At 38.6% G+C, this 25,855-nt stretch overlaps 1 protein-coding gene across 1 annotated transcript; it reads right to left on the bottom strand.

Moving 5' to 3' along the window:
- Positions 1-24,925, bottom strand: LOC147796616 (uncharacterized). Its single transcript, XM_087146855.1, has 12 exons — positions 21,235-24,925; positions 16,146-16,190; positions 14,493-14,846; positions 14,022-14,252; positions 13,291-13,461; positions 12,213-12,530; positions 11,832-12,056; positions 11,220-11,387; positions 10,664-10,776; positions 7,622-7,895; positions 5,234-5,458; positions 1-3,948 (listed from the first exon to the last, which is right to left on the bottom strand). Exons 1-12 carry the CDS (start codon positions 21,353-21,355, stop codon positions 2,816-2,818), a joined length of 3,378 nt encoding a protein of 1,125 aa, XP_087002981.1. The 5' UTR covers positions 21,356-24,925; the 3' UTR covers positions 1-2,815.
- Positions 24,926-25,855: the final 930 nt, after the last annotated feature.

The raw sequence follows: 25,855 nt of genomic DNA on the forward strand, positions 1-25,855 counted from the left end.
TTATCTGGTAATTTACATTTTATTTACATTTAATTGATTTACATCTAAAGGTAAATTTGGTGAAAACACGGTAGCAAAAGCTTGTACGAGGTTAATGCTCCGACGCACGTGTGAACCGCCCAAGTTGGGCGGCGTACGAGTTGGGCGGTGTACGAATTGGTCGGCGTACGAGTTGACCAGCATTCAATTAACCGCTCAATTTGAAAGCTAGATCCACAGTCAAGTAGTGGTCTTAATGTCCTAAATACTTCGCTCTACTGAACGTGTTGTTTTCTGAGGTCAGTTGACTTTTATACTGATTGTCCAACACAGGTCTGTTCTGCAAGGGGGCAGCAGTGAAGAGTGAAGACAGATGCAATTGAGAGACTAACAGATAATGCAGGACGGCCGGATTGTATATGTATCAAACGAAGTGAGCAATTAAGTGCTACATGTATTTAGTTTTAAAAAATATGCACAAATTAAAAATTCAAACGTTTTTACAGTAGATGTTGAGCTCAACCTTCTGTCGCCGAGGTATTTAAAAACAATTCCCAAGGGTACATTCAACAAACTACTCCCAGCAGTTGATTGTGGAACTCAGCCTAAGTCATTTGATTGTTTCTTCTGTGGGTGCACTGGAAACCAATGGTAGCTTACAGAGCTAGAGGTAGGCTCAGCCACCAGCGCGCTTTCGAGCAGTCAAACCGCACTCCAGAATGGGTGAGGTGGGCTGTTCAGTGACGGGATGACTCTTTGGAGAACAAAGTTTCCTCCGTGCATCTCCCAAAACATTTTTAAGATTACTTGCAACTCTGTCGTATAATCATAATCCATTCAATGTTATTTAAAATGTAAGACTTAACAAATTCAAGGCTCAGAGTTTTTAGCTGTATAGCGCCTTAATCACACACACACCCACACATACCACACATACTGCCCAGGATCAAGAACAAGAACCTTATCAAAATTGCTCATTCATATCTTAATTCACATAATTATGCATTGTTTACGGTTTAAACCTTGCCGCATCTAAGGCAGAATCATTCTTACATATGGGGTACCTGATTACAAGATGAATAAATACACATATACATGTACATTGATACTGAATTTGAGACAATGAGGGGGTCCACAGCTTCGACATCACCCTGTAGGTGCATAAAATGAACGGGTAAAATGTAACTTTTGATAATGTGGTCATATCACATGGGAAAAGGGCCAATTCACTCTACAAACCTTGATATTAATAATTTTGATATTAATATACATGTATATGTGACCCACTCTGCAAAAATGATTAAGTCACAAGATCCACTTTTTGAGTTTTAATTTGTTTAGCGTAATTCGACCACCAGAATTAGAAGCCATTACTGCGGTGGTACAACGCTCGTGGACAGGAAGTACGCGCGTTACATGCCTCTTCGACCAATTGGGTGTCGGGATTTGCCAAATGGACGCGTGAGTCAAGCTGAAGAATGTGCATGTGAGTGCAGTGCCACCGCATTTATGGCGTCTAATTGGATTAGTCTACTGGACAGAGCAAATTCAGTTTCTTGTTTTGATATATCACTCAGTTTGGTATCCCGATGAAAGTGGATACTCCATGGTGAAAAATGCTGTGGGTTTGTACTGATTTAAACTCTGCAAAATTATTTTAAAGGACTTTTTACTCAAGAGTGGCTCTGGCGACTTACAACTCATTTCACAGAGTGGGTTACATAATAGTCAATCAATATATGAAGCTAATTTAAGAGCAAGGATACACCTTGGATGGAGATTTACTTTTAGGAAACCTGGTAGACTTTGTCAATAAATAACAAGACCATTTTCTCTAAAATTCAACAGTTTTCCAGTGTTCTACTGACTCTTGACCTTTACGGACGTAATTTAGTTAACAGTCCATTTTCATTTGTAAAGATGCTATAAATGCATGTTTACAACTGAAACCATTTTATGTGTTTGAATCATACTTTTGCGTAGGCCTATATCGACATTTTGCTTTGTAAATTCCTATTTGGACAGTAAAAGTCAAAGAACATTTCAGAAGATGTGGTCTTCACAGTCTTTAAAGTGCATTTTTAATATTAAACGATCACGCATGCATGATCTATCGCAACGAGGGACATGAGGTTAAGCTCAATGTGTGTCATTTCTATCGTCTTACTTAAAATCGACAAAGAAATGTACAAGATATTCCGTTAACAAGCCTGAGCATTAATAAACCAAAGCTTTTTATCCTCAAACATCCGATGAGCATTTTTATACAGTCCTTATTTGTCACTCTGGTTAAAAATCATTTCAAAGGACTAATGTTTTTACAAGGGAGTGTAAATTTCGTTGACACAAAAAATAAGTCAAATTAAACGTTTACCTCCACCCCTTCCTTGTAATAAAAAAATTCATGTTAATAACTGTTATACCAGATGCCTTACATTACTATACATCGCATTCTTTTGTAGGTATAATACACAGAGTAATAGATAAACATTTTGGTCCTCAATCTAGCTAAGATAAAAAAAGAAAAAATCGTAAGCAGGGATGCTTAATCGATTTTGCGAAAAAAAATTTCCAATCATGCATTACCTATGTGAATACAAAAAGACCTGCAATAATTTAGGAAGCATAAATTTCAAGGTTTTTCTTTTTTGCTTTTCGTTGTGAGTTTTTAACTATTTTATGAACTTGTAATGATCACAGGGCCGCAGTGGAAACCAGTTTGTAACTGTTTGGGCATACCCTGGGTAAAGAAATGGAATAAATGAATGTTTACAGTTGGACAATTTATCACAATACCCAAAATCGCCCCTTTCTTTTGATGGGCATATCAGATCCATTACTTTGCTTCAAAATTTCCCGTTTCAGTTTCTTTCAGGTGAGGCAGATTTTTCTTAACCACCTCCTTCACTTGAGCCGCATCAAGTCCCATATCACTAACATCCAGGTGGATGAGCTGAGGGAAAAGTGTAAGATGGCTTGTGATGTCACTGATCCCATCCAAACTGAGCTCGTTACCGTGTATGTTCAGCCTCCTCAACGGGTGGGCTTTGGGGAGGATACCAATCAGGTCAGTGACGTCATCATCGGTGAGGTTACCGCCATAGAGCCTCAACTCCTCGAGGCAAGATGTTATCAGAGGAGCTAGAAGACCCACGTGACCATGCAAATAAGCTTTAGGACACCCAAATACCCTAAGCTCGCAACCCTTTAGGGTATCCACCAAACTCTTGACATCTCCACATGAACGAATCATGTTCTGAATTGATAGTCCCATTTGTCCAGGAAAGTAACGTGTTATTTCATATACGCATTTACCCACAAACCCCATATCAAATTCGGCATCATCTTTGTAAGGCCAGTATAATTCTAGAATCAACGTTTGAAATTTTCTCTCGGGTTGGAATGTTTCCACGAGGCTTTCCAGTTCCTCTTTCCAGTTTTTAGATAACAGATAATGAAGGTGTAGCAAATTCGAGATATCGATGTTAGTACTTTGAATAATTTCTCGAAGCAAATCAACATCTTCCCGTGATCTGCATATCACGCGTAACGTCTCTACATGTAATTGTTCATCTCGTGACTCACCGGTTCCTCTTACATAGTCCCTCAGTGACCGTAACTCTTCTTGATTGTAGATGATCATATCGCATGACGGTTCGAATTCTTCACTTAACAACTTCTTTGAATCCGACTCCAGCGTTAGCATGTGTCCCACTCTCAGTAGCCTCTTTCTGCCATCAATGAACGAGTTACCTTTCCTCAGTCTGTTAGCCAAATCCTTTTTGTCGATCTTGTCAAGCGCTCTACACAGCACTTCGTGACAGTCTTCCTTAGTCGATTGTAGTGCTCTCCATGTTGTCAGCATTTTAAAAGCGCAATCTTGCGAATCTGATTTTTTGTTTTTTATTTCGTCGAGTTCTTCTTCACAAAGGTCCTTGGAAATCTTGTAGAATTTTTTATCAGTCAACCCTAGCAACAAAATTGTAAGGATATAGCTCTTCAATACGACGCACTAATGCCTAATGCATGTAGTAACACTGAACAAAGCAAACTTTCGAAATTGAGACATGATTATAAAACTGAGTTTATGTGATTTTTCTTAATTTAACAGACATTCGTGTAAAATTGTTACTTGGGCTAAAAAAATATCGGCATCCGAGAATTTGTTTACATTATGTATATGTGTAAATTTAAACGAACCACGATAGAGCGTTCCCGAGAGTCACGGGGATACATGTATAACAATAAAAGTGCAATAAGCAATAATGTAATAAATTCTTCTCCCTAACATTGTTGCTATGCCGTGGAAACTGTTTTAAACCATGTCATTACAATTTACCGGAAAAGATGGTTGTTTGGGAAAAGGGACATACTGCCCGGAAGACAGCTTTGCATGCAATATTATGACTATGAGAGACACAAAAATCCTCATTCTGGAATAATTATAACAGTGTGAGCAAAATATTTGCATTCCCGAGCCGTTTTAGTAACCAGGCATAAGAAAGTTTCATATGGATGCTAAAGACATCACCTCTGACAATTCAAGTCAACTAGTGCCTTTTTCAAAAAATGAAGCACATTTTTATGCGGAAAAAATTAATTTTTGAGATTTATTTTGCCATGTTCTTTTTAATTCGATGTATTTTTCCAAGTTTTGTTTTACAAGATTTTCATATACATTAAGAAATATTTTTCTACATCATGAAATGTATATTTTTTGCACAAGATATATTATTTAATTTTCAGTAAATCTATTTTGTTTTAGAAATACATTATCCCCAAGTTCCCTTTGAATGGACTTTCCAATAACATTCTCGGACTGAAGCGATTTGTTGCCGATTTAATGAATGACACTGTGTGCTGACGGTGTATTTTAGGATTGGTCTCGTGAACCATTACTCTGCTGCATTTATCAAAAGAGAATCCGTATTATACACTGTTCAAGAAAGAGTATGTCCAGGGAACGTTTCAGTTCCATTTCGAAAGACCTTTGGACATTTTATACAAAAGCACTCGTTTCTGCAAACTTATTCCTTCATTTGTCCAGAAACCAAAATCTGTCAAGCCGACGATCGAATCGATATTGTCTACTAACTCAACAGTTCGAACAAAAAAAAAACTGAATCTCAGCCTAGAGGTGTCTGGGTATTTCTTTTTCCATAGTGCATAGTTATGATGTAAAAGGTAAATAGTGTGAAGTGATCTATAAGTATTTCCGAAGCTACAATTCTGATCATGACAACACTACATGTACCTTGTAATTCATAAACGATATCCTTTCTGTCAATGGCTGCTAATGCATCACACAGTTTTGAAGTCTGGTCCTTCAGGGATGATCCCAGTCCTCTCCACTCAGACAGCATCAGCAAGATTTTTTGCTCAGGTTCACCAGGACGAAAACTCTCAAAATACGCAATGCGGTCTGAGGTAAAACCAAGTTCAACCGCCAGCCTCTTCCACTCAGGGGCGGACAGTTCACCTAAATTCAAACCAAAGGGATACAATTTTTCTTTATTATGAACAAAATGACAAACGAGCTTTAGGGATAGAAGGTCAGCGCTACACTATAAAGACGGCATTAAAGTTTAAACACTTTTTAACACGTTTAACCCACGATATGTTTATTAAAGTGCGATTAGAAATGTATTTAAAGGCTAAATGCTTTTCTGTGGTATACGTTTAGCTTTGCATTCGCTTAGTATTTAAATACATATATTCAGGAAGTTCAAAAAGTGTTAAGAAATTTTTAAAAGCTTAACGCCTTTTCTACATTGTAGGGTGTAATCTCTGTTGTGTACCTGTAACCAAAGACAGACTAGAATGGATGACCCAAATATGAAATCAAAATATATATCCTTGCCATCTTACGACATTCTTCGGTGACGCTGCATTCCAAACGATGGGTACACACACTGTGTACATGCATAAAGAATAATACTTGCGCAAATGCAATTTGTTGGAAAAAGACCAACAAGAACGTACCTGTTCTTTACTTAATATTCCTTAAAGTCACTGTTCTAACAGAGACATTTATTGTACATGTATTTTTGTCCATCAAGACATAATACATAATAATTAAAAAAATACTCTTTTTGATGGTTCAACAAGTTAAAGCCTTTTGAAAGGTGGGCAAAGTTTTCCTGTTTCAATAACAAACTGGATTAGTTTGGTATTTTAGAGGTGTCAGCCCGAAAAGACCCGAAGTCATGTCAACCTAATTGACCCCTCCCGTCCATGCCAGCGCCACCTCACTGCACTACAGGCCCAGCTGGTTTCAGTGTGTCGCGTCCCCTATGATTCCCTTTGTTCCATTTAGGTTCCGTATCCTTGACTTACAAATAACAGGATCTTCGGTCTTGAAGTGGCATCTTTACTTTTTCTGTAATGTCGTACGTCAAGCACGATGCATGCATATTACCATTCCAACAAATATTCTATGGCCCAGTGAACATCGTTGATTCCTTGGCACACGTGGCCGTCCCATAAAACTTTTTGTTAGTAAAATCTTTTCAGTATTTTGTCATATAATACTTTCATGTACATAGTTATGGACTGGACTTCAGGCCCTCATGTGTCTATCCCTCAACGTGACACAGGGTCACTCGGGCCCAATTTCTGTAGAAGTTTATAGACAGTGTTTGTCAAATTTATGGTGAATTTCGGGATTCTGCCTCATTTGTCTTGATTTCGGTTGATGATCCTGTCTTGCTTAGTGTGGCAGCAATTACTGCTGATGCCGCCTCACGTAGTCATAACAAAGACCACCGATAGAGCGTATATCACACTATGTTTGAAACGAAAAATAGGTGTTTTTCTATACGGTCATTGTGGATCATGACACGACTAGTTTTACCTTATCTAGTTTGACAACTTCCTCTTCCCTCAGTCCATCTCAAGCCTACGGAGCTCTGGAAGTGCCATCCAACATGTTTAGATCCTGACATGTTTTTCTCGCGATGATATATTAAACGCAACATGTCGACATCCTGAGATAATTTATCACCGGATGACAATATCATAAAAGTTGGACAATGACAATCTCAGATAATTTATCATGGGATGACGACATCGAAAAGTTGGATAACGACATCCTGAGATAATTTATCATAGAATGACGACACCGTAAAAGTTGGATGGTGACATCCTCAGATAATGACGATAATCATTAGCTTAGGATGTCAGCCTCTGCATCACCAAGTGTGATGTATACTTAACAACTTGTAACAGGCAGTGAGACGTCATCAAAATAATATCATTTATGGCAACAGGACAATGGTTTGAAAACTCTACCATCTCAGGCCGCCTGTTTTCGAGGTGGTTTGTCAAGGCACCCATTGACAAATAATGTCATCATATCACTTTACAATGTCGTCTTTCCATGATAAATATGTTGTCATTTCCATTACAGGATGTCTTCGTCCTGCGATAAAACATCTCATGGTTTCGCCATATTGCCCGTAATATGTCATCATCCTGAGATAAATTATGTCAGGATCTGGACAAGTAGGATGGCACTTCCAGAGCTCCATACAAGCCCTATCTCTCATACGGGGCCTTATTTTCAACGAATATGGCTTATCTACTTATATTATATTATGCTTTTGTTACCATAATTAGAGTAAATGATATTTAACAGCTGTACTCTTGTTTTGGGCAAGAAGTGGTGAGATTTCCTCACTGTCAGTCTCCACGTTGGTAGGAGCAACAGACATTTCAATGTTTTGGGCAAGAAGTGGTGAGATTTCATCACTGTCAGTCTCCACGTTGGTAGGAGCAACAGACATTTCAATGTTTTGGGCATGAAATGGTGAGATTTCATCACTGTCAGTCTCCACGTTGGTAGGAGCAACAGACATTTCAATGTCCTCAGTAGCATCTTTCTTTGTTGGCAATAGGCGATATCGAATCCTCGGTATCTACAAGGGCAAGCAAAAGCAGAAACGGTTAAGGGTTTACAAGAGCCACAAGTTTTGCAACTACAGGTATTCCTGGTCTTTTTTTTTTGGAAATGTGTAAATAAATTAGTAATAGCAACATTTGTTTTCGAACGAAATAGAATGAACATTATATTTGATTTTTTTCTAACTCAATCTATTTTGCAAAATGTGCGGGCAATTTCGCACGAAGTGTTATTTATGGTATGCCTGGTCAAGAATTGGAATTCTTTTGTGTGCTGACAGAAGTAATATTCTTAAAAATGTTTAGTTGATTGGCTACATGTTTGAATACTCAATAATAAAATAAACCACTCATGTTGTCTTTGGAAACATACCGACTATTGTACGAATCCTATTCAAACACCAAGGCTAAGGGAACCTTCCTTCTTGTACTAGGGTTTTGCCACAATCACGTCATACAGCAAAGTTAATTAAAGTACACACACGTCTTGTTACAATGAGGAGAAAGCTTAGAAAATTCTTGAAAATTTGAAGGATTATAATGAGTGTACAATTCATAATCCTTCATGAGTAACATTAAATTTGTTACCATTCAAAGTGTGTCATGATTTGTGCAACCTTGTATCTTCTAATCGAATTGAACGCAATTTTTTGCAAATTTGAATGACAGCAAATGAACATGAATACTCAATTCTTAAGAGTCACAGTAAAAGACATAATTATTTTTGGCGAATAAGAATTCACATTTTTGTTATAACTGGCAACGTATACGTCAAACCGAAATCCTAATCACTTATTTGTAACCGCTTGAATGAGACACAACGCACATTAATCTATTTGAAGGATGAAAAACGAAGTTGAATACTTGTTACTGTGAAAATGAAACCAGGTTTTAAGTCGTTTTAAAAATCTAAGCCAAATTAAATAGCGCAATTTTTTCTGAAATTGGCCGGAAATACTATCTCCGCAAATGCGGTGAGTTCAGAATCCATGTATTTACAAAATGTATTTTTGCGTTGGGGAAATGTTAATTAATATAACCAGTTTTGCCATTACCCAACATATATATCAGTAAACACTGTATGCTCAGTGCTTTTCCGAGAGCTTGCGAAAAAATTCACAAGCTTACTCGGGTGGGACTCGAACCCACGACCTCCTGCTTACTAGTGCAGACGTCTTAACCACCGAGCTTGCCAATTCAAAATATATGGACGATGATTTGCCGTCGCCGGCAAAGGTTCCACGTTCAGTTGAATGCAGCTACGCGATGTCACATGCTGGAACGACGAACTAACGAATTACGGTATCAGTAACCGCGCGCGAACGTGTCGTGTCAACACAACGCGCTTTTATTTTCTAGAATAAATCGTCTTTAAATTTCAATTTTTCTGATGTTTACATAAAAGTGACAGCTTGCCAGAGAGAATAATTTAGCAGGGAGCTTAGGCTGAAACTATCTTCGTCAGTTACTGTTTGCACATGACGGCAAAATGTGGACAGTACATTTAAAGCTCATCAGTCGGACATTCTGGGAATCTCTCGTACAAATCTCATTGTCTGAGCAGAGTTGGTGGCTCGAATCATGTGACTTGGACTCGAGTCGGACTCGAATCGCTATTTTCGTGACTTGACTTGTAAATACCAGCTTTGACTTGTGACTTGACTTGGACGTGCAAAAATTTGGCTTTTGAATTGACTTGGACTTGCAAAAAATGACTTGTTACCAACTCAAGTCAGATGCTACTCGACCATCCCTATACATTTGTATAACTCGTAACTGGTAACTTCGAAAGTTGACGCCTGGTTGTTTTTTATTATAACAGCTGGACAAAATAATGTGCAAGCTAGACTTTTACTTGGACAAAGAGACTTCTGACTTGACTTGTGTTTATACCAAATAACTTGTGACTTGACTTGGACTTGCAAAATGTGACTTCCTGCCACCTCTGTGTCTGAGCCATGATTGTAAATGAGGTACTGATGGCCAGTCAGGTCCATTGGCAGCCTAATAGTACAGTGGCTGTAAAAATGTTATCTAAAACATTTTAATGTTGATTTCTTTGTTATAAACGTTATGAATTTCTAGACGTGGGGCGTGCTCATCGAGTCATATGCTTTAAGTATTTATATGCAGGGCAATTTTAACCAACCTTGGGTACCAGGTGAATGAACCGCCTAACTATTGGGCAAATAGATTACCCATCCGCACTGGTTCTCTCCTTATGGGCAAACTTGTTTTATTTTACCGAAAGATTGTGGAAAATGTTATTTGTACTCCCTTTTTACCCAGTGTTTTGATCCTTTCGCCAAACTGTAAGCGAGTCACCAAGTAGCTCGCGTTGTCTAGCGTTTGTACATATAATCTTTGCAGGCATTTGATTGCAACTATGATTTGCAGAAAATGCAGGTAATGAAGACATTTCCCGAGGATTTTTTTCACCATTTCATTTTCATGCATAATGCGTACTTCATCTCATGATAGAACTATTCTTGAAAACGACGTTTTTTGGCAATAATGGGCTTGTGTACACTATAATCCACGACGATGTAAAGAGCATTTTCATTAGAAAGTAATTCCATGGTACAGTTAGAATGTCAACAACGTTTGGTGATATTGAACAAGAATTTTCTTTGGCCATAGGGCCTAATGCCCTTATGTGCACTAAACCACGCGCATAATAGCGACGTATTTAGAGTGTTTACATTATGAAATGAGCAAACCATAATATGGTCTGTGTGCACGCAATCGGCACACTGTTTGAGTGACTTTCTAATCATCCTCTTACCAGCAGAATGATAACGAAGAAAAGTGAAAGCAAGCCAAATATCACCGCCAAGACAATCGGAGCAGTTTGAACATTTTTTGGAGGACTGCTGCTCGCCGTCTCTTGAGTCGTACCTGAATGAGATGTACAGGGTAAAACAGACAGTTGTTTCCTTAAGCTACTTAATTGCCCATTCGTACAAAAAATATAGTAAAACTGTATAATGCTCTCTTCGCTTAGTTATTTTCAATTTAATGGTTTATATCCCGTGAATTAATCGTTATTATTCCGCTTAAATTTAACACATTATTAAACTAGCCCACTTCATACATTTCTTATCAATCTCACACAAAAAATATTGTTTTCAACACAGAAAACAACTGAGTCGGGTTTTGAAGCTGTGACTTACTGAGCACTGTATCAGCGCGGTGATTTTGTTACGACGTGGACCTAGATTAAAACCGACAGAATATCACTTCATATTACCAGATTTATGTTACAAAGAGTAATTGTTTTAAAACTTGACGAATGTCACAAACCCTTTTCATGGTGAAAGTGAAAGCGACTCGTGTCTCACCTGTATCAATCGATAGTTGGTCTCTACTGACGGTGACTAAAACGTGACTTCCATTCTTGTCCCCTAGAGCTACGCCATAAGCATCACACCTGTACACCATGCTGTCGTTACTTGTTGGTGACAGATGGAACATCGATGATGACACGTAAGTGTTGTCAAAAGATGAACCTGAAAAATTAAACTTCACGGATCAGACACCTGCCTATATAGGGTTCGCATTCTTTTCTTCTGCATTCACGTATTGCCTGGATTGGCCCTGTTTTGTGCAAGTCTGGATTTAGGTTGGTCTATCTGAAAGCATCACCGTGACAAAGTTAAAATTGCTGCTTTAAAAAAACATTTTTTATCGATATTTCAATGCGTATCACTAAAGCACCATCATTTTGAGATCTTTTCAGATCTCGGACGGATAGTGCTCTAGAATTACTTTATTGAAGTTGGGCTAAGGATTAAGTTCAATTAGGGAATTGAACAGTGCTCTTTTCATGGGTGGGCTCAAAGAATTCCATTAGTATGGGTCATGGCCTCACATATTCAAACACGGTTTACAGTGTAGGAACTCATATAAGTTGGCAGACGCAGATGAAGAAATATGAGTCACCAAAACCTCACCTGGTTGATAAACTAACATCGTAGTAGCAGTAGTAGATTCTACGTGCTCGGTGTAACCATTATACACACGGAACCACTGGAGGTCTACCGGAGGTTTGGCATGGTCGACTTGACATGTAAGGTTGACAGTCATTGTGTCGTACGGTACTTGTAACATGCAAGTATCAGGTCCTGATGGACGTGGGTCACATCCAGGAACGACGGGAAACGGTTGGGGTGCAGTCACTGCCAGTGGGAAAAATGCACAGTTAAACTAAATGTAGTGGTCGCATATTATATACATATGCACGATAAATGATTAGGAACAATCATTGGCATTGCAATTGCAATTCATAACAATTTTTCTTGGTTTTTGTGTGAAGCAAATTCAATTTCACTAACCTGTAATAACTACCTCCACGGATCCCTTGTCTATTTGACCAACTTTCGACTCAACTACGTAATGATAAGTCCCCTCGTGTGAGTCGGTGACGTTCTGAATGATCAAACTGAAGTTGCTGGTGACATTGTACATGCCTTCAGGAATACCGTCTAGGGGCACAGTTGCACCTTGAAAGTAGGAGAAAATAACGTGTTCCCTGTCTCTCTGGCGGAAATACCAGTACACGCCTTGTAGGTCTCCACGTTGGTGTGCCCAAGCCGCATCAGGGGAGCAAGGTACAATGCCACGTCGGCCACGATCTAAGAAAGCCTTCCAATCTTGATAAAACAAAATCAATACCAGATAAGGAGTCCAGACAATAAATGTCTTTAATGGAACACCTCAAGTAAACCTTTTTATAATTTCCATAGATTTCGATCTTAATTGACTTTTAGTTGTGCGTCAAAATGACTTAACCAGCTGTCACATTTATGCTTATCGCGAAAGGTATCTGCGTTTACGGTTTTTATATTAAAATGCACGCCACGAAGCCTGACTTTCAGCTTTCAAAAACGAAACAAATATTAAACCTTATTTTGCTCGTCTGTCACTCAGCAGTTAGGTCTCATAGCCGATTATGTGTTTCATAACGCCCTGAGTGATATTGGCCCTACTGTGCCCTCTGATGAGGAACTAAACCAGATATCAACATGCTCGATGCACACTAGTAGCTATTCATGTTGATATTAAGTATATCAACTATCAAAGCAGCTAAACCAAACCAAATGGTCTAAAATCCTGTATAAGCACTTTACCGGTACATTTTGTTTCTTCAAGGAACTTTTTACTCATTAATCTTTTACGTGCATAAAGTATATAGCTATAACTATATACTTTATGCACGTCATTTGGTTAAAATATAGTTCCCTAATAAGCAGTCTTTTGCTCAATGGTTGTTGCTTTCGATTTTCTGAAATTGTGTAAACTTCATGTGGAGGTATGGACATGCAAATTCATTTAAAGCCTCGAAATGGGCCTACACAGAATGTAGTCAAATGCGGAGAGAGGGTTAAAAAGACAAGCTATCCCTTTACCGACCTGCATGAGACGGAAAGGCGTCTTTGCTGACAGTGACTGAAACGTGACTTCCATTCCTATCCCCAAGCGCTACGCCATAGGCTTCACATCTGTATCGCGTGATGTTATCGCTCGTTGGTAAGAGATGGAAGGACGATAATGAAGTGTAAGTGTTGTCGATGAAAAACAAACCTAATGAAATTAAAGGAGCATCTTAAACGAAGTCTAAAAAGATAAGGAACGACAGCTTAATAACGACACATTCACTGTATAAACATAATTATTTGCTGATGTTGATAATCCTTCTATCACTCTATCTAAGCGTTGATGGGCTGCAGATGCCTACTAAATTGTTCGTAAAATATGTGATATAAGCAAAATTTTCTGCCACTTTTTCACACATATTCGTGTTTGTAGTTCTCAGCCTACAGTATTTTATAGGCATATTGAATGGATTTTCTGAAGAAAAATGGAGCGCTCGCTGAAATCTCAGGGTAACAGGCTTATGAATGCGATAGCGACTTTTATTTTCCCACTTGGACATAAATGTAAATGAAATTCATACTATGAAAAGGCATTGAAATATAATAGACCTAACTTTACGTGTAAGAATGAAGGTTTGAAGGACTGAGATGACATTGAATTCATTTCGACCATGTTAATGCAAGCAACACAAACTTACAAAGTTGATTATTCCTGCGAATAAGACAGATACACGGACTGATATGAGGTAATACAAACCATCAACTCACCTGGTTTATGTACAAGCAGCTTCGTAGTAAGAGTCGCTTCTATGTGTTCTGTGTGACCATCATCAAACACACGGAACCACTGGAGGTCTACCGGAGGTTTGGCATGGTTTAATTCACATGTCAGGCTGACAGTCTGTATATCGTATGGGTCGTGTACAATACAGGAATCGGCAAGTACCGATGGACGTGGGTCACATCCAGGAACGACGGGAAACGGCTGTTTTGTGGTAACTGTTATGTTGAAAAAGTCCGGAGAACATGCTGAAAAAACTACAGCAGTATATTTACCCATGCATTTGCATATCATTTAGGAAGACGGCGTTGAAGGAAAGGTTTCATTGCCCTGAAAATCTACGACAAACTTTTCATTGCTAATGACCAAAGTTTCAAGACCAAAATCGTCCACGTGTATCATCTGCAATTCGTGTCTTACTTGTCTTATATAGTTCAAGCTTGGATGATTCCACTAACCTTTAACGGCTACCTCCGCGGATCCTGTGTATATTGTCGCATGCACGAGTGGCTCAACCTTGTAATAATACGTCCCTTCATCTGAGTCGGTGACGTTCTGAATGATCAAACTGAAGTCATTACTGATATTATACATGCCTTTAGGGATATCTTCTCCCTCATAGAGGTTCCCTTGGAAGTGAGAGAATATGAAATGGTCTCGGTCATACTGACCAAAGTACCAGTAGACGCCTTCTAGGTCATCAAACGTGTATTCACTGGAGGCATTAGGGTTGCAAGGTACAATGCCTTGGCAACCTCGTTCTAAGAACAAGGTCTGCTCTTCACTGTTTCCTGTTGCGGCAATGAAGAACGCTGAAAAAATAGAGCAAAGCAATGTACACAAATTAAAGATGGGAGGCAACGAATCAACCAATGAACTACGCAGTGGTGCTGATCTGTATGTGCAACGCCATTCATTTAAAGAAACACGTCAACTTTATTTTACCCGTCTTTTGTGACACATATATTGGCATATTTTCAATGTGATCAGCTTGTGATCTGTTCAGAAACGTTAACTTGTGTGAAATTGATCCAGTTTATCAAACACATAATCAAATTTAAGGTACATGTAATGAACAGCATCAAGATACAAAAATATTATGAAACGCACAATCCTTGGCAACCACCATCACCAACAAACTATTTCTATATCCACCCTAACAAATCCATAATCAATTCCTAAGGTGTTAAAGAAAGTCATCGCTGTGAGCTTCTGAAACCTTCGCTCGGTCTACCTATGGGGATTTTTACATGAGGCTATCGCTTCAAGCTCTACTACTTTGGGGAGAATAATTTCTTATACTAAAACAACCCTTGGAAAACAGGATTCTTATTTCCGTGTCGTTCAAGTAACGTTATGCAATGGAGATAGGGAAAAACAATTATTTGACCTTCAGGGTTGCTTTTTCCTGTTCTCATAAGGCCGCTTTGTTCATTTACTTCAACTTCATGTAAATACTTCGGAATGAGAGTATATATAGCGTCTGATGCAGTTATTGTCAGAAAAATATAAGATAAGACTATAAAAATTGTACTCGTAAATGAGTATTATTCCTTTTAATTAATTTTCTGATTTAAAACGCTAAACTATTTTGTCTCATGTTCTATGTTCGTTTTTTACCTAAAGACTACTATGTGGTCTTTGATTAATTTCAGATTTGTGAAAGTCATTTTTGCATGAAATTTCTCTTTCATGCTAATTAAGCAATGTTTCAGGTTCAATTTGTTTTAAAGAAGTAAATAAATGAACAGTAAGCCCCATTTAAAAAGAAAGTGTGCATTAGTGTCCCAAATACAAGGATTTCAGTAGAACGTATATGGGCTCCATACATGTATTTGCTAGCTCACTGTACTTAATCAAAACCCCTACCACACCCAATTATAACCTACCCTCCCATCTAAAGAATTTCTCTAACGGGTGACGAGAAGGGTGGAATGGCGAAACCTTTGACACAGTGTAAAGTACAACATGCACCAAATGGTTTCAATGACACAAAACTGGGTTGCTTAGAGATTTTGCTTTGAGTTCATTGACATGAAGATACCGTTCACCATGGTATTCATTGTTTTCTGAAGTTGATGGAAGTTGTGGTTTCAATCTTTAATACTTACTCAGTGACATCTGAAGTGCTGCTGTCAGCATCATGTGGTTTCTTCCTTAAAAGAGAAAAGTGAATTTGTGAGAACACAGTACATGTAGATAATGCATGGTCTTAAATCAAGACTTAAAGTCTTTGATTAAACTTATTTAACAAACTCAATTGGACTTTTCTTAATTTCCGGGTTCACATTGGGAGGTATCTTCCAATCACCGTTGAATGTCGACATTTTGTGAAGGTTAAACTGGTGCCAACTTACTGGTTCTGAAGACACGGTGTAAAACACGCAGGAAAAGAAAACGCAATGATCTCGGTAAGCTACATTTAACCATTTCTCTGACAAAGGACTATGGGCAAAAGACAAAACCGTTTATGCACGGTAGCCGTCTAAAGATAAAGAATAGGGAATTTCCATTGGACTTCCCCTGACGTTATCCTCTGCACACGACCTGTACTCTTTCAACAGCCTGGAGTGGCGAGTTTGACGACTAAAAAATTACTTTCTTGTGTGTGGGATATCTTTTAAAGTAGATCCGATTTCATTTGAGAACATACGGAAGCGTATAAAGGCCACTTCCAAAATTCGTTTTAGAGTTGCATGTATTATCTCGCCATGGCGATTTGGATAGTTGAATGTGTATCTCGCAGCGGCGAGTTATAAGATCTTGTCTCTGCGTCAAATTGATATCCCACCGCAGCGAATATTTCAATTGTTTCGTAAGCCCTATAAAGCGTGCCGTTTTCAAATGCATCCTAGGATGAAATGCATTCGGATTTAGTTTTACATTGCTAATTGAAACAGAAATGGATGTTACATTTCAAAAAAACTTGTTTTCTTTTGTTGAAACGTTTGGTTGAAACTTTTTTCATCACATTCAGATGAATGGTAAGCTGTTTGTAATTCCTTCCTCCATTTTCCTAGTGCCAAACACAAGCAAGCGGACTTGAAAATTACACTAAATCTTGAACTTTCATCAGTCAAAATCTATTAATTTATAATACTCAAAATGGGAGATTAAAAACTACTTTTACAAACACAACGTATGAAATACCTCACAGCATTGAACGCTCAAACCAATATAAGTGCACACGTGTCATGCGCACCGAGCCGGAAGTGTCGACCCGTGTTTTAAAGACTCCATCCAATACGTTCTAGACAAAAAACATATGTTGTATTTGCCCTTCCCAGCGTCCTGCACTGTATGGGTGGTTTATGACAAGTGGGAGCGCATAGTTGTGAGGTCAAGGAGCCTAGGGATTTCAATCCAGGTGATGAAAGTGTGCGGGTTTCCCTATCACCTTCACTTCATTTTTTCTCTGTGCCTGTTGAAATTAGAATGTTGTCGGCATCGAGGTTGGTCCAAAATGGCAACACACATTGGTTAAAAATATGCATGGGCGTAGCCAGATTGGGGGGGGGGCAAACCGTCTAGTTAAAAGGAAAATCATTTAACGGCTGGGGGAGGTTCAATTTATTTTCTCAAGAATATAATTATTTTCCATTTCATTTTTAATTTTCATTTCTTTGGCAGTTTCCTTTTTTTTGTTCTTAGAAAAGTATAAATGAGAGGGCACCGTAATCCTTTCAACAGGCAGTCTACCAGAGAGAGAGGTATGTGCACACATGCATACATCATGGCCGACCGGTCGACAGAGATCCAAAATTGAAATTGATCAAACTAACAAAAGACGATTCACAGTAGCTTAAACATATGATTGGTAACCTTTTTCAAACACTCTTTCAATTATGAAGATATGCAGCATGTGTGAAAAAGCTGGAGAACAATTCAAATTTTCGAGTGAAAAATACCTTTTTTTACGGTCGGAAATAAGAAGTATAAAGACATCTTTCAGTCCATTTTTTCCAAAAATTAACTTATAGTTAACATGAAACACATCACTTAATGAAATCTGAAGCCCATAAATTCAACAAACCTTTGCACAATGCGGAAGATCTCTGTAGTCGTTTGCTGGCTGGCGTCGCCATTTCGGGCAACACAAAGCGACCACGACTTTACCGATTTTCAGCGCATGCGCACAAACTAAGAGGAAGGGGTGAACTTACAGCACCTGGTTTTAAAAATATGACTTGGTCAACCTTCTGAAAAAGGAAATGAATATCTATTCACTATAAACTTGTTAGAAGCAATATTGTGTGTAATTTTACTCGCTCACTTACATTCACAGGGTTCTAAAGATACGGAGCAAAACGCGCAGAAATTGAGAACAAAATGATCACAGTACAAATATCTTTGAAATCATTTACTGAAGACTTCAGGAAACACGACTGTGACGATCAGTCCTAGGAATCCATTTTGTGCCAGGCACGCTTGTCGTGTGAATGAAAGTGGCGCGGGAGTTTCCATTGGATCTCCCCCGACGTCATCCTCTGAAAACGGCCTTATATCCTATTTTTCAAAAGCACATTTTTTGTACTGTATTCGGTTTTGTATGCAAGGTACATGTACATTATATTCACTTTGAACTTTTGTCATGAACGGTGACAGCTTTTTGTGGAGCTCGCACGCTACACTACACCTTCATAGAAGGCCAAAGTTGAAAGGGCATACCGCTTACAAAGATCAGTCTAGTGTGTGACATTAATTTGTTCTCAACACCTGAAGTCAACACTTGTTCTAATCTGTATGTTGACCACCCTAGACGTACGTTAGTGAGAATAATTCTGTTGCATGAAACTTGTTGGGTGTTACTGGTCTGGATTTAACACTCGTGAAATGTGTCGCAGTGAAACAAATATATTTTTATTTATTAGGGATAAATACCTTACAATTTTAGTACATTAGCCTACTCATTAAGGGCCCACCGATTCTTGAAATCTCAAGGTAAATTTTACTTGTTTGAAAATTTGCTGTTCTGCAAACATACAACTATTAAATCATGTTTGACCAAGTAGGAGGAAAAAGATTTAGTCTAGATTTGTACAGACACCTTGTAAACAATTTGAGGCAGATAAAACATGATCTGACCTGTGCTGTGGATAGCTCGTCATCTTATTGGTATACTGCCCTAATAAAGGAGCTGACATTATTTTGCCAATTAGAGTGTAAATTATGGGTCCATGTCAACAGGGTGTGACGTCCATCACTATGGAAGCATGGAAGCAAACCATCCTTTTGTTATATTAAAATGTTATTCACAAAAACCTGGACATATAGTCAGTCAAGCGCTGTATGCAAATGGGCTCTTACTTTCAAATACTAAAGTTTTTTTTCTTAATTAAAGTAATTTGCAGAGGTCTACAACCACCTGCAATTTCCTTGATATTTCTGTCATGGACCTGCATTACCTTATCTCATTGAATGATTACATAACATATTTTTGTACAGAGGTCCATAACCTCAGAGTATTTTTATGAGCCTATTTGACTGAATGCTTGTGCAAAGGGAGGTCTTGTATGACATTTATTTTCTAATGCCAGTCGAAGTCATCAGAAACAGAGGGCTCACTAAATATTAGTTAATATTTCAAAACATGGAAATGTGGTCGAGTAGCTGTTCAATCAAGACACTAAGGTTACATATTGAAAATAAACATAAGTTGTCATGATTAATTGATTTAAATTTTGTTTTTCTTCAGGTTAATGCATTTGGGTGGTCGTTAACTTTGTGAATGACTGTATAGTGGGTGCCTAGGAGGGCTTCAGGATGGATTGCCACTTCATTTTAGCAGTAGCTCTATACTAGAGAATCCTGGTCTTGGCCTTGCAGGTTAATTAATAAAGCCTCGACCTCAGCCGCAAGACTTGAAGATGAAAGACATCATTTGCAAGACCTTGGCCTCTGCCTTGACAATCAAAGCCTTTGCCCTAAAACAAATCCGTTGCCTTTTTTGAAAGTAATGTTACAATGAACCAAAATCCATATAACGAAACGGGCCATTCGAGAAAATCTTCACTTTTTAATGGGCAATGCGTGATTCTATTTCGTAGCCTATAAACTGCACTTGAGTTTTTTCCGGAGGGAACTGAAACAGAGACTAAAATTTTCAAAACAGTTTGATAGATCTAACAATGTTGTGAAGTCACTGCTCGACTTCATTTGTTAGGAGCTGCTGCTATCTTATTGAGCAGTGCAGACACTGCAATGGACATTCTTCATGACGTTGTGTTCTCCCGTTTGCGGAAATTCCCCATCCTACAATTCCCGGCCATTTTACTATACTATTTCTTTTCACCACCTCTCCTAGAAAAAAGTGCTTTGTTGAGGTCTTTTTTTTCAATTTGGCATTTGCTTTGTTAACGACACCCTACGGGGCAGGTGATCAACAATGCTAAATGTCACTGCCACGCAAAACCCTGAACCATAATAGTTAATTAAAAAGACAAAAGTGAATTTGTGACAACACAGTAAGTGTAGATAAATGCATGGTCTTATATCAAGACTGAAAGTCTTTGACTAAACTTATTCCACAAACTCAATCCCAATTGGACTTCTCTTACTTTCACGGTTCACATTGGCAAGTATCTTCCAATCACTGTTGAATGTCGACATTTAGTGAAGGTTAAGCCGGTGGCAACTTACTGGTTCTGAAGACACGGTGTAAAACGTGCAGAAAAAGAAAACGCGATGATCGCAGGAGGCTACGGGTTTATCTGTGAGTTCAAAATCTGAACGAATTTTCGGACAAAGGACTGTGGGCAGAGGCCCAAACGGTTTTGGCACTGCTGGTGTCTAAAGATAAAAACGGTAATTCCCATGGGACATCCCCTGACGTCACCCTCTGCACACGACCACAACAAAGCCCACAAATTCAACAAACCTTTACACAATGCGGAAGATCTCTGTAGTCGTTTGCTGGCTGGCGTCGCCATTCCAAGCAACACAAAGCGACCACGACTTTACCGATTTTCAGCGCATGCGCACAAACTAAGTGGAAACTTATCGCACCTGGTTTTTAAAATATGACTTGGTCAACCTTCTGAAAAAGGAAATGAATTTCTATTCACTATAAACTTGTTAGAAGCAATATTGTGTGTAATTTTACTCGCTCACTTACATTCACTGGTTCCAAAGGTACGGAGCAAAACGCGCAGAAATTGAGAACAAAATGATCACAGTACAAATATCTGCGAAATCACTTACTGAAGAACTTCAGGAAACACGACGGTGACAATCCGTCATAGGAATCCATTTTGTGCCAGGCGCGCTTGTCGTGCGAATGAAAGTGACACGGGATTTTCCATTGGATCTCCCCTGACGTCATCCTCTGAAAACGGCCTTATATCCTATTTTTCTAAAGCACATTTTTTTTACTGTATTCGGTTTTGTATGCAGGGTACATGTACATTATATTCACTTTGAACTTTTGTCATGAACGGTGACAGCTTTTTGTGGAGCTCGCACGCTACACTACACCTTCATAGAAGGCCAAAGTTGAAAGGGCATACCGCTTACAAAGATCAGTCTAGTGTGTGACATTAATTTGTTCTCAACACCTGAAGTCAACACTTGTTCTAATCTGTATGTTGACCACCCTAGACGTACGTTAGTGAGAATAATTCTGTTGCATGAAACTTGTTGGGTGTTACTGGTCTGGATTTAACACTCGTGAAATTTGTCGCAGTAAAACGAATATATTTTTAACTGATGGAGAATGCCACTTCCCAGAGGACAAAATGGTTTAGGAAAAAACTTTTTTTAATTTATAATAACGTAAAATGTGCCTTAAAGACTTGAAAGCAAAAAAGTCCTAAAGATCAGCACTCAAGATGTGGATAGACAGTTCCACATCAAACTACAAAGCTTCTCCGTTTCGTAACGATTAATAGCAGTTGCATTGGTGTAGTACCTTGATACTGAACCTTTGCCTTAGGCTGTTCTTAAGCTTTATTTTATGACTTTGGCCTTAGCTTGAGGGCAAACGCCTTAGCGTTGGCTTAGAGGGATAAATACCTTACAATTTTAGTACATTAGCCTACTCATTAAGGGCCCACCGATTCTTGAAATCTCAAGGTAAATTTTACTTGTTTGAAAATTTGCTGTTCTGCAAACATACAACTATTAAATCATGTTTGACCAAGGAGGAGGAAAAAGATTTAGTCTAGATTTGTACAGACACCTTGTAAACAATTTGAGGCAGATAAAACATGATCTGACCTGTGCTGTGGATAGCTCGTCATCTTATTGGTATACTGCCCTAATAAAGGAGCTGACATTATTTTGCCAATTAGAGTGTAAATTATGGGTCCATGTCAACAGGGTGTGACGTCCATCACTATGGAAGCATGGAAGCAAACCATCCTTTTGTTATATTAAAATGTTATTCACAAAAACCTGGACATATAGTCAGTCAAGCGCTGTATGCAAATGGGCTCTTACTTTCAAATACTAAAGTTTTTTTTCTTAATTAAAGTAATTTGCAGAGGTCTACAACCACCTGCAATTTCCTTGATATTTCTGTCATGGGCCTGCATTACCTTATCTCATTGAATGATTACATAACATATTTTTGTACAGAGGTCCATAACCTCAGAGTATTTTTATGAGCCTATTTGACTGAATGCTTGTGCAAAGGGAGGTCTTGTATGACATTTATTTTCTAATGCCAGTCGAAGTCATCAGAAACAGAGGGCTCACTAAATATTAGTTAATATTTCAAAACATGGAAATGTGGTCGAGTAGCTGTTCAATCAAGACACTAAGGTTACATATTGAAAATAAACATAAGTTGTCATGATTAATTGATTTAAATTTTGTTTTTCTTCAGGTTAATGCATTTGGGTGGTCGTTAACTTTGTGAATGACTGTATAGTGGGTGCCTAGGAGGGCTTCAGGATGGATTGCCACTTCATTTTAGCAGTAGCTCTATACTAGAGAATCCTGGTCTTGGCCTTGCAGGTTAATTAATAAAGCCTCGACCTCAGCCGCAAGACTTGAAGATGAAAGACATCATTTGCAAGACCTTGGCCTCTGCCTTGACAATCAAAGCCTTTGCCCTAAAACAAATCCGTTGCCTTTTTTGAAAGTAATGTTACAATGAACATAAATCCATACAACGAAACGGGCCATTCGACAAAAATCTTCACTTTTTAATGGGCAATGCGTGATTCTATTTCGTAGCCTATAAACTGCACTTGAGTTTTTTCCGGAGGGAACTGAAACAGAGACTAAAATTTTCAAAACAGTTTGATAGATCCAACAATGTTGTGAAGTCACTGCTCGACTTCATTTGTTAGGAGCTGCTGCTATCTTATTGAGCAGTGCAGACACTGCAATGGACATTCTTCATGACGTTGTGTTCTCCCGTTTGCGGAAATTCCCCATCCTACAATTCCCGGCCATTTTACTATACTATTTCTTTTCACCACCTCTCCTAGAAAAAAGTGCTTTGTTGAGGTCTTTTTTTTCAATTTGGCATTTGCTTTGTTAACGACACCCTACGGGGCAGGTGATCAACAATGCTAAATGTCACTGCCACGCAAAACCCTGAACCATAATAGTTAATTAAAAAGACAAAAGTGAATTTGTGACAACACAGTAAGTGTAGATAAATGCATGGTCTTATATCAAGACTGAAAGTCTTTGACTAAACTTATTCCACAAACTCAATCCCAATTGGACTTCTCTTACTTTCACGGTTCACATTGGCAAGTATCTTCCAATCACTGTTGAATGTCGACATTTAGTGAAGGTTAAGCTGGTGGCAACTTACTGGTTCTGAAGACACGGTGTAAAACGTGCAGAAAAAGAAAACGCGATGATCGCAGTAGGCTACGGGTTTATCTGTGAGTTCAAAATCTGAACGAATTTTCGGACAAAGGACTGTGGGCAGAGGCCCAAACGGTTTTGGCACTGCTGGTGTCTAAAGATAAAAACGGTAATTCCCATGGGACTTCCCCTGACGTCACCCTCTGCACACGACCACAACAAAGCCCACAAATTCAACAAACCTTTACACAATGCGGAAGATCTCTGTAGTCGTTTGCTGGCTGGCGGCGCCATTCCAAGCAACACAAAGCGACCACGACTTTACCGATTTTCAGCGCATGCGCACAAACTAAGTGGAAACTTATCGCACCTGGTTTTTAAAATATGACTTGGTCAACCTTCTGAAAAAGGAAATGAATTTCTATTCACTATAAACTTGTTAGAAGCAATATTGTGTGTAATTTTACTCGCTCACTTACATTCACTGGTTCCAAAGGTACGGAGCAAAACGCGCAGAAATTGAGAACAAAATGATCACAGTACAAATATCTGCGAAATCACTTACTGAAGAACTTCAGGAAACACGACGGTGACAATCCGTCATAGGAATCCATTTTGTGCCAGGCGCGCTTGTCGTGCGAATGAAAGTGACACGGGATTTTCCATTGGATCTCCCCTGACGTCATTCTCTGAAAACGGCCTTATATCCTATTTTTCTAAAGCACATTTTTTTTACTGTATTCGGTTTTGTATGCAGGGTACATGTACATTATATTCACTTTGAACTTTTGTCATGAACGGTGACAGCTTTTTGTGGAGCTTGCACGCTACACTACACCTTCATAGAAGGCCAAAGTTGAAAGGGCATACCGCTTACAAAGATCAGTCTAGTGTGTGACATTAATTTGTTCTCAACACCTGAAGTCAACACTTGTTCTAATCTGTATGTTGACCACCCTAGACGTACGTTAGTGAGAATAATTCTGTTGCATGAAACTTGTTGGGTGTTACTGGTCTGGATTTAACACTCGTGAAATTTGTCGCAGTAAAACGAATATATTTTTAACTGATGGAGAATGCCACTTCCCAGAGGACAAAATGGTTTAGGAAAAAACTTTTTTTAATTTATAATAACGTAAAATGTGCCTTAAAGACTTGAAAGCAAAAAAGTCCTAAAGATCAGCACTCAAGATGTGGATAGACAGTTCCACATCAAACTACAAAGCTTCTCCGTTTCGTAACGATTAATAGCAGCTGCATTGGTGTAGTACCTTGATACTGAACCTTTGCCTTAGGCTGTTCTTAAGCTTTATTTTATGACTTTGGCCTTAGCTTGAGGGCAAACGCCTTAGCGTTGGCTTAGAGGGATAAATACCTTACAATTTTAGTACATTAGCCTACTCATTAAGGGCCCACCGATTCTTGAAATCTCAAGGTAAATTTTACTTGTTTGAAAATTTGCTGTTCTGCAAACATACAACTATTAAATCATGTTTGACCAAGGAGGAGGAAAAAGATTTAGTCTAGATTTGTACAGACACCTTGTAAACAATTTGAGGCAGATAAAACATGATCTGACCTGTGCTGTGGATAGCTCGTCATCTTATTGGTATACTGCCCTAATAAAGGAGCTGACATTATTTTGCCAATTAGAGTGTAAATTATGGGTCCATTTCAACAGGGTGTGATGTCCATCACTATGGAAGCATGGAAGCATACCATCCTTTTGTTATATTAAAATGTTATTCACAAAAATCTGGACATATAGTCAGTCAAGCGCTGTATGCAAATGGGCTCTTACTTTCAAATACTAAAGTTTTTTCTTAATTAAAGTAATTTGCAGAGGTCTACAACCACCTGCAATTTCCTTGATATTTCTGTCATGGGCCTGCATTACCTTATCTCATTGAATGATTACATAACATATTTTTGTACAGAGGTCCATAACCTCAGAGTATTTTTATGAGCCTATTTGACTGAATGCTTGTGCAAAGGGAGGTCTTGTATGACATTTATTTTCTAATGCCAGTCGAAGTCATCAGAAACAGAGGGCTCA

Source organism: Acanthaster planci, linkage group LG15, assembly GCF_054643075.1.
Source record: "Acanthaster planci isolate LZ-2023a linkage group LG15, COTS_SCS, whole genome shotgun sequence".
In the NCBI taxonomy this organism is placed as follows: Eukaryota; Metazoa; Echinodermata; class Asteroidea; order Valvatida; family Acanthasteridae; genus Acanthaster; species Acanthaster planci.

Excerpts from the sequence above, each read along its gene's own strand:
- LOC147796616 (XM_087146855.1), bottom strand. The coding sequence starts at position 21,355 with ATGACGTCAGGGGAGATCCAATGGAAAATCCCGTGTCACTTTCATTCG. Across the intron at positions 12,531-13,290 it reads CGCCTTTCCGTCTCATGCAG|ATTGGAAGGCTTTCTTAGAT; the intron begins GTCGGTAAAGGG and ends TGTTTTATCAAG. Across the intron at positions 12,057-12,212 it reads CGTGGAGGTAGTTATTACAG|TGACTGCACCCCAACCGTTT; the intron begins GTTAGTGAAATT and ends TCCCACTGGCAG.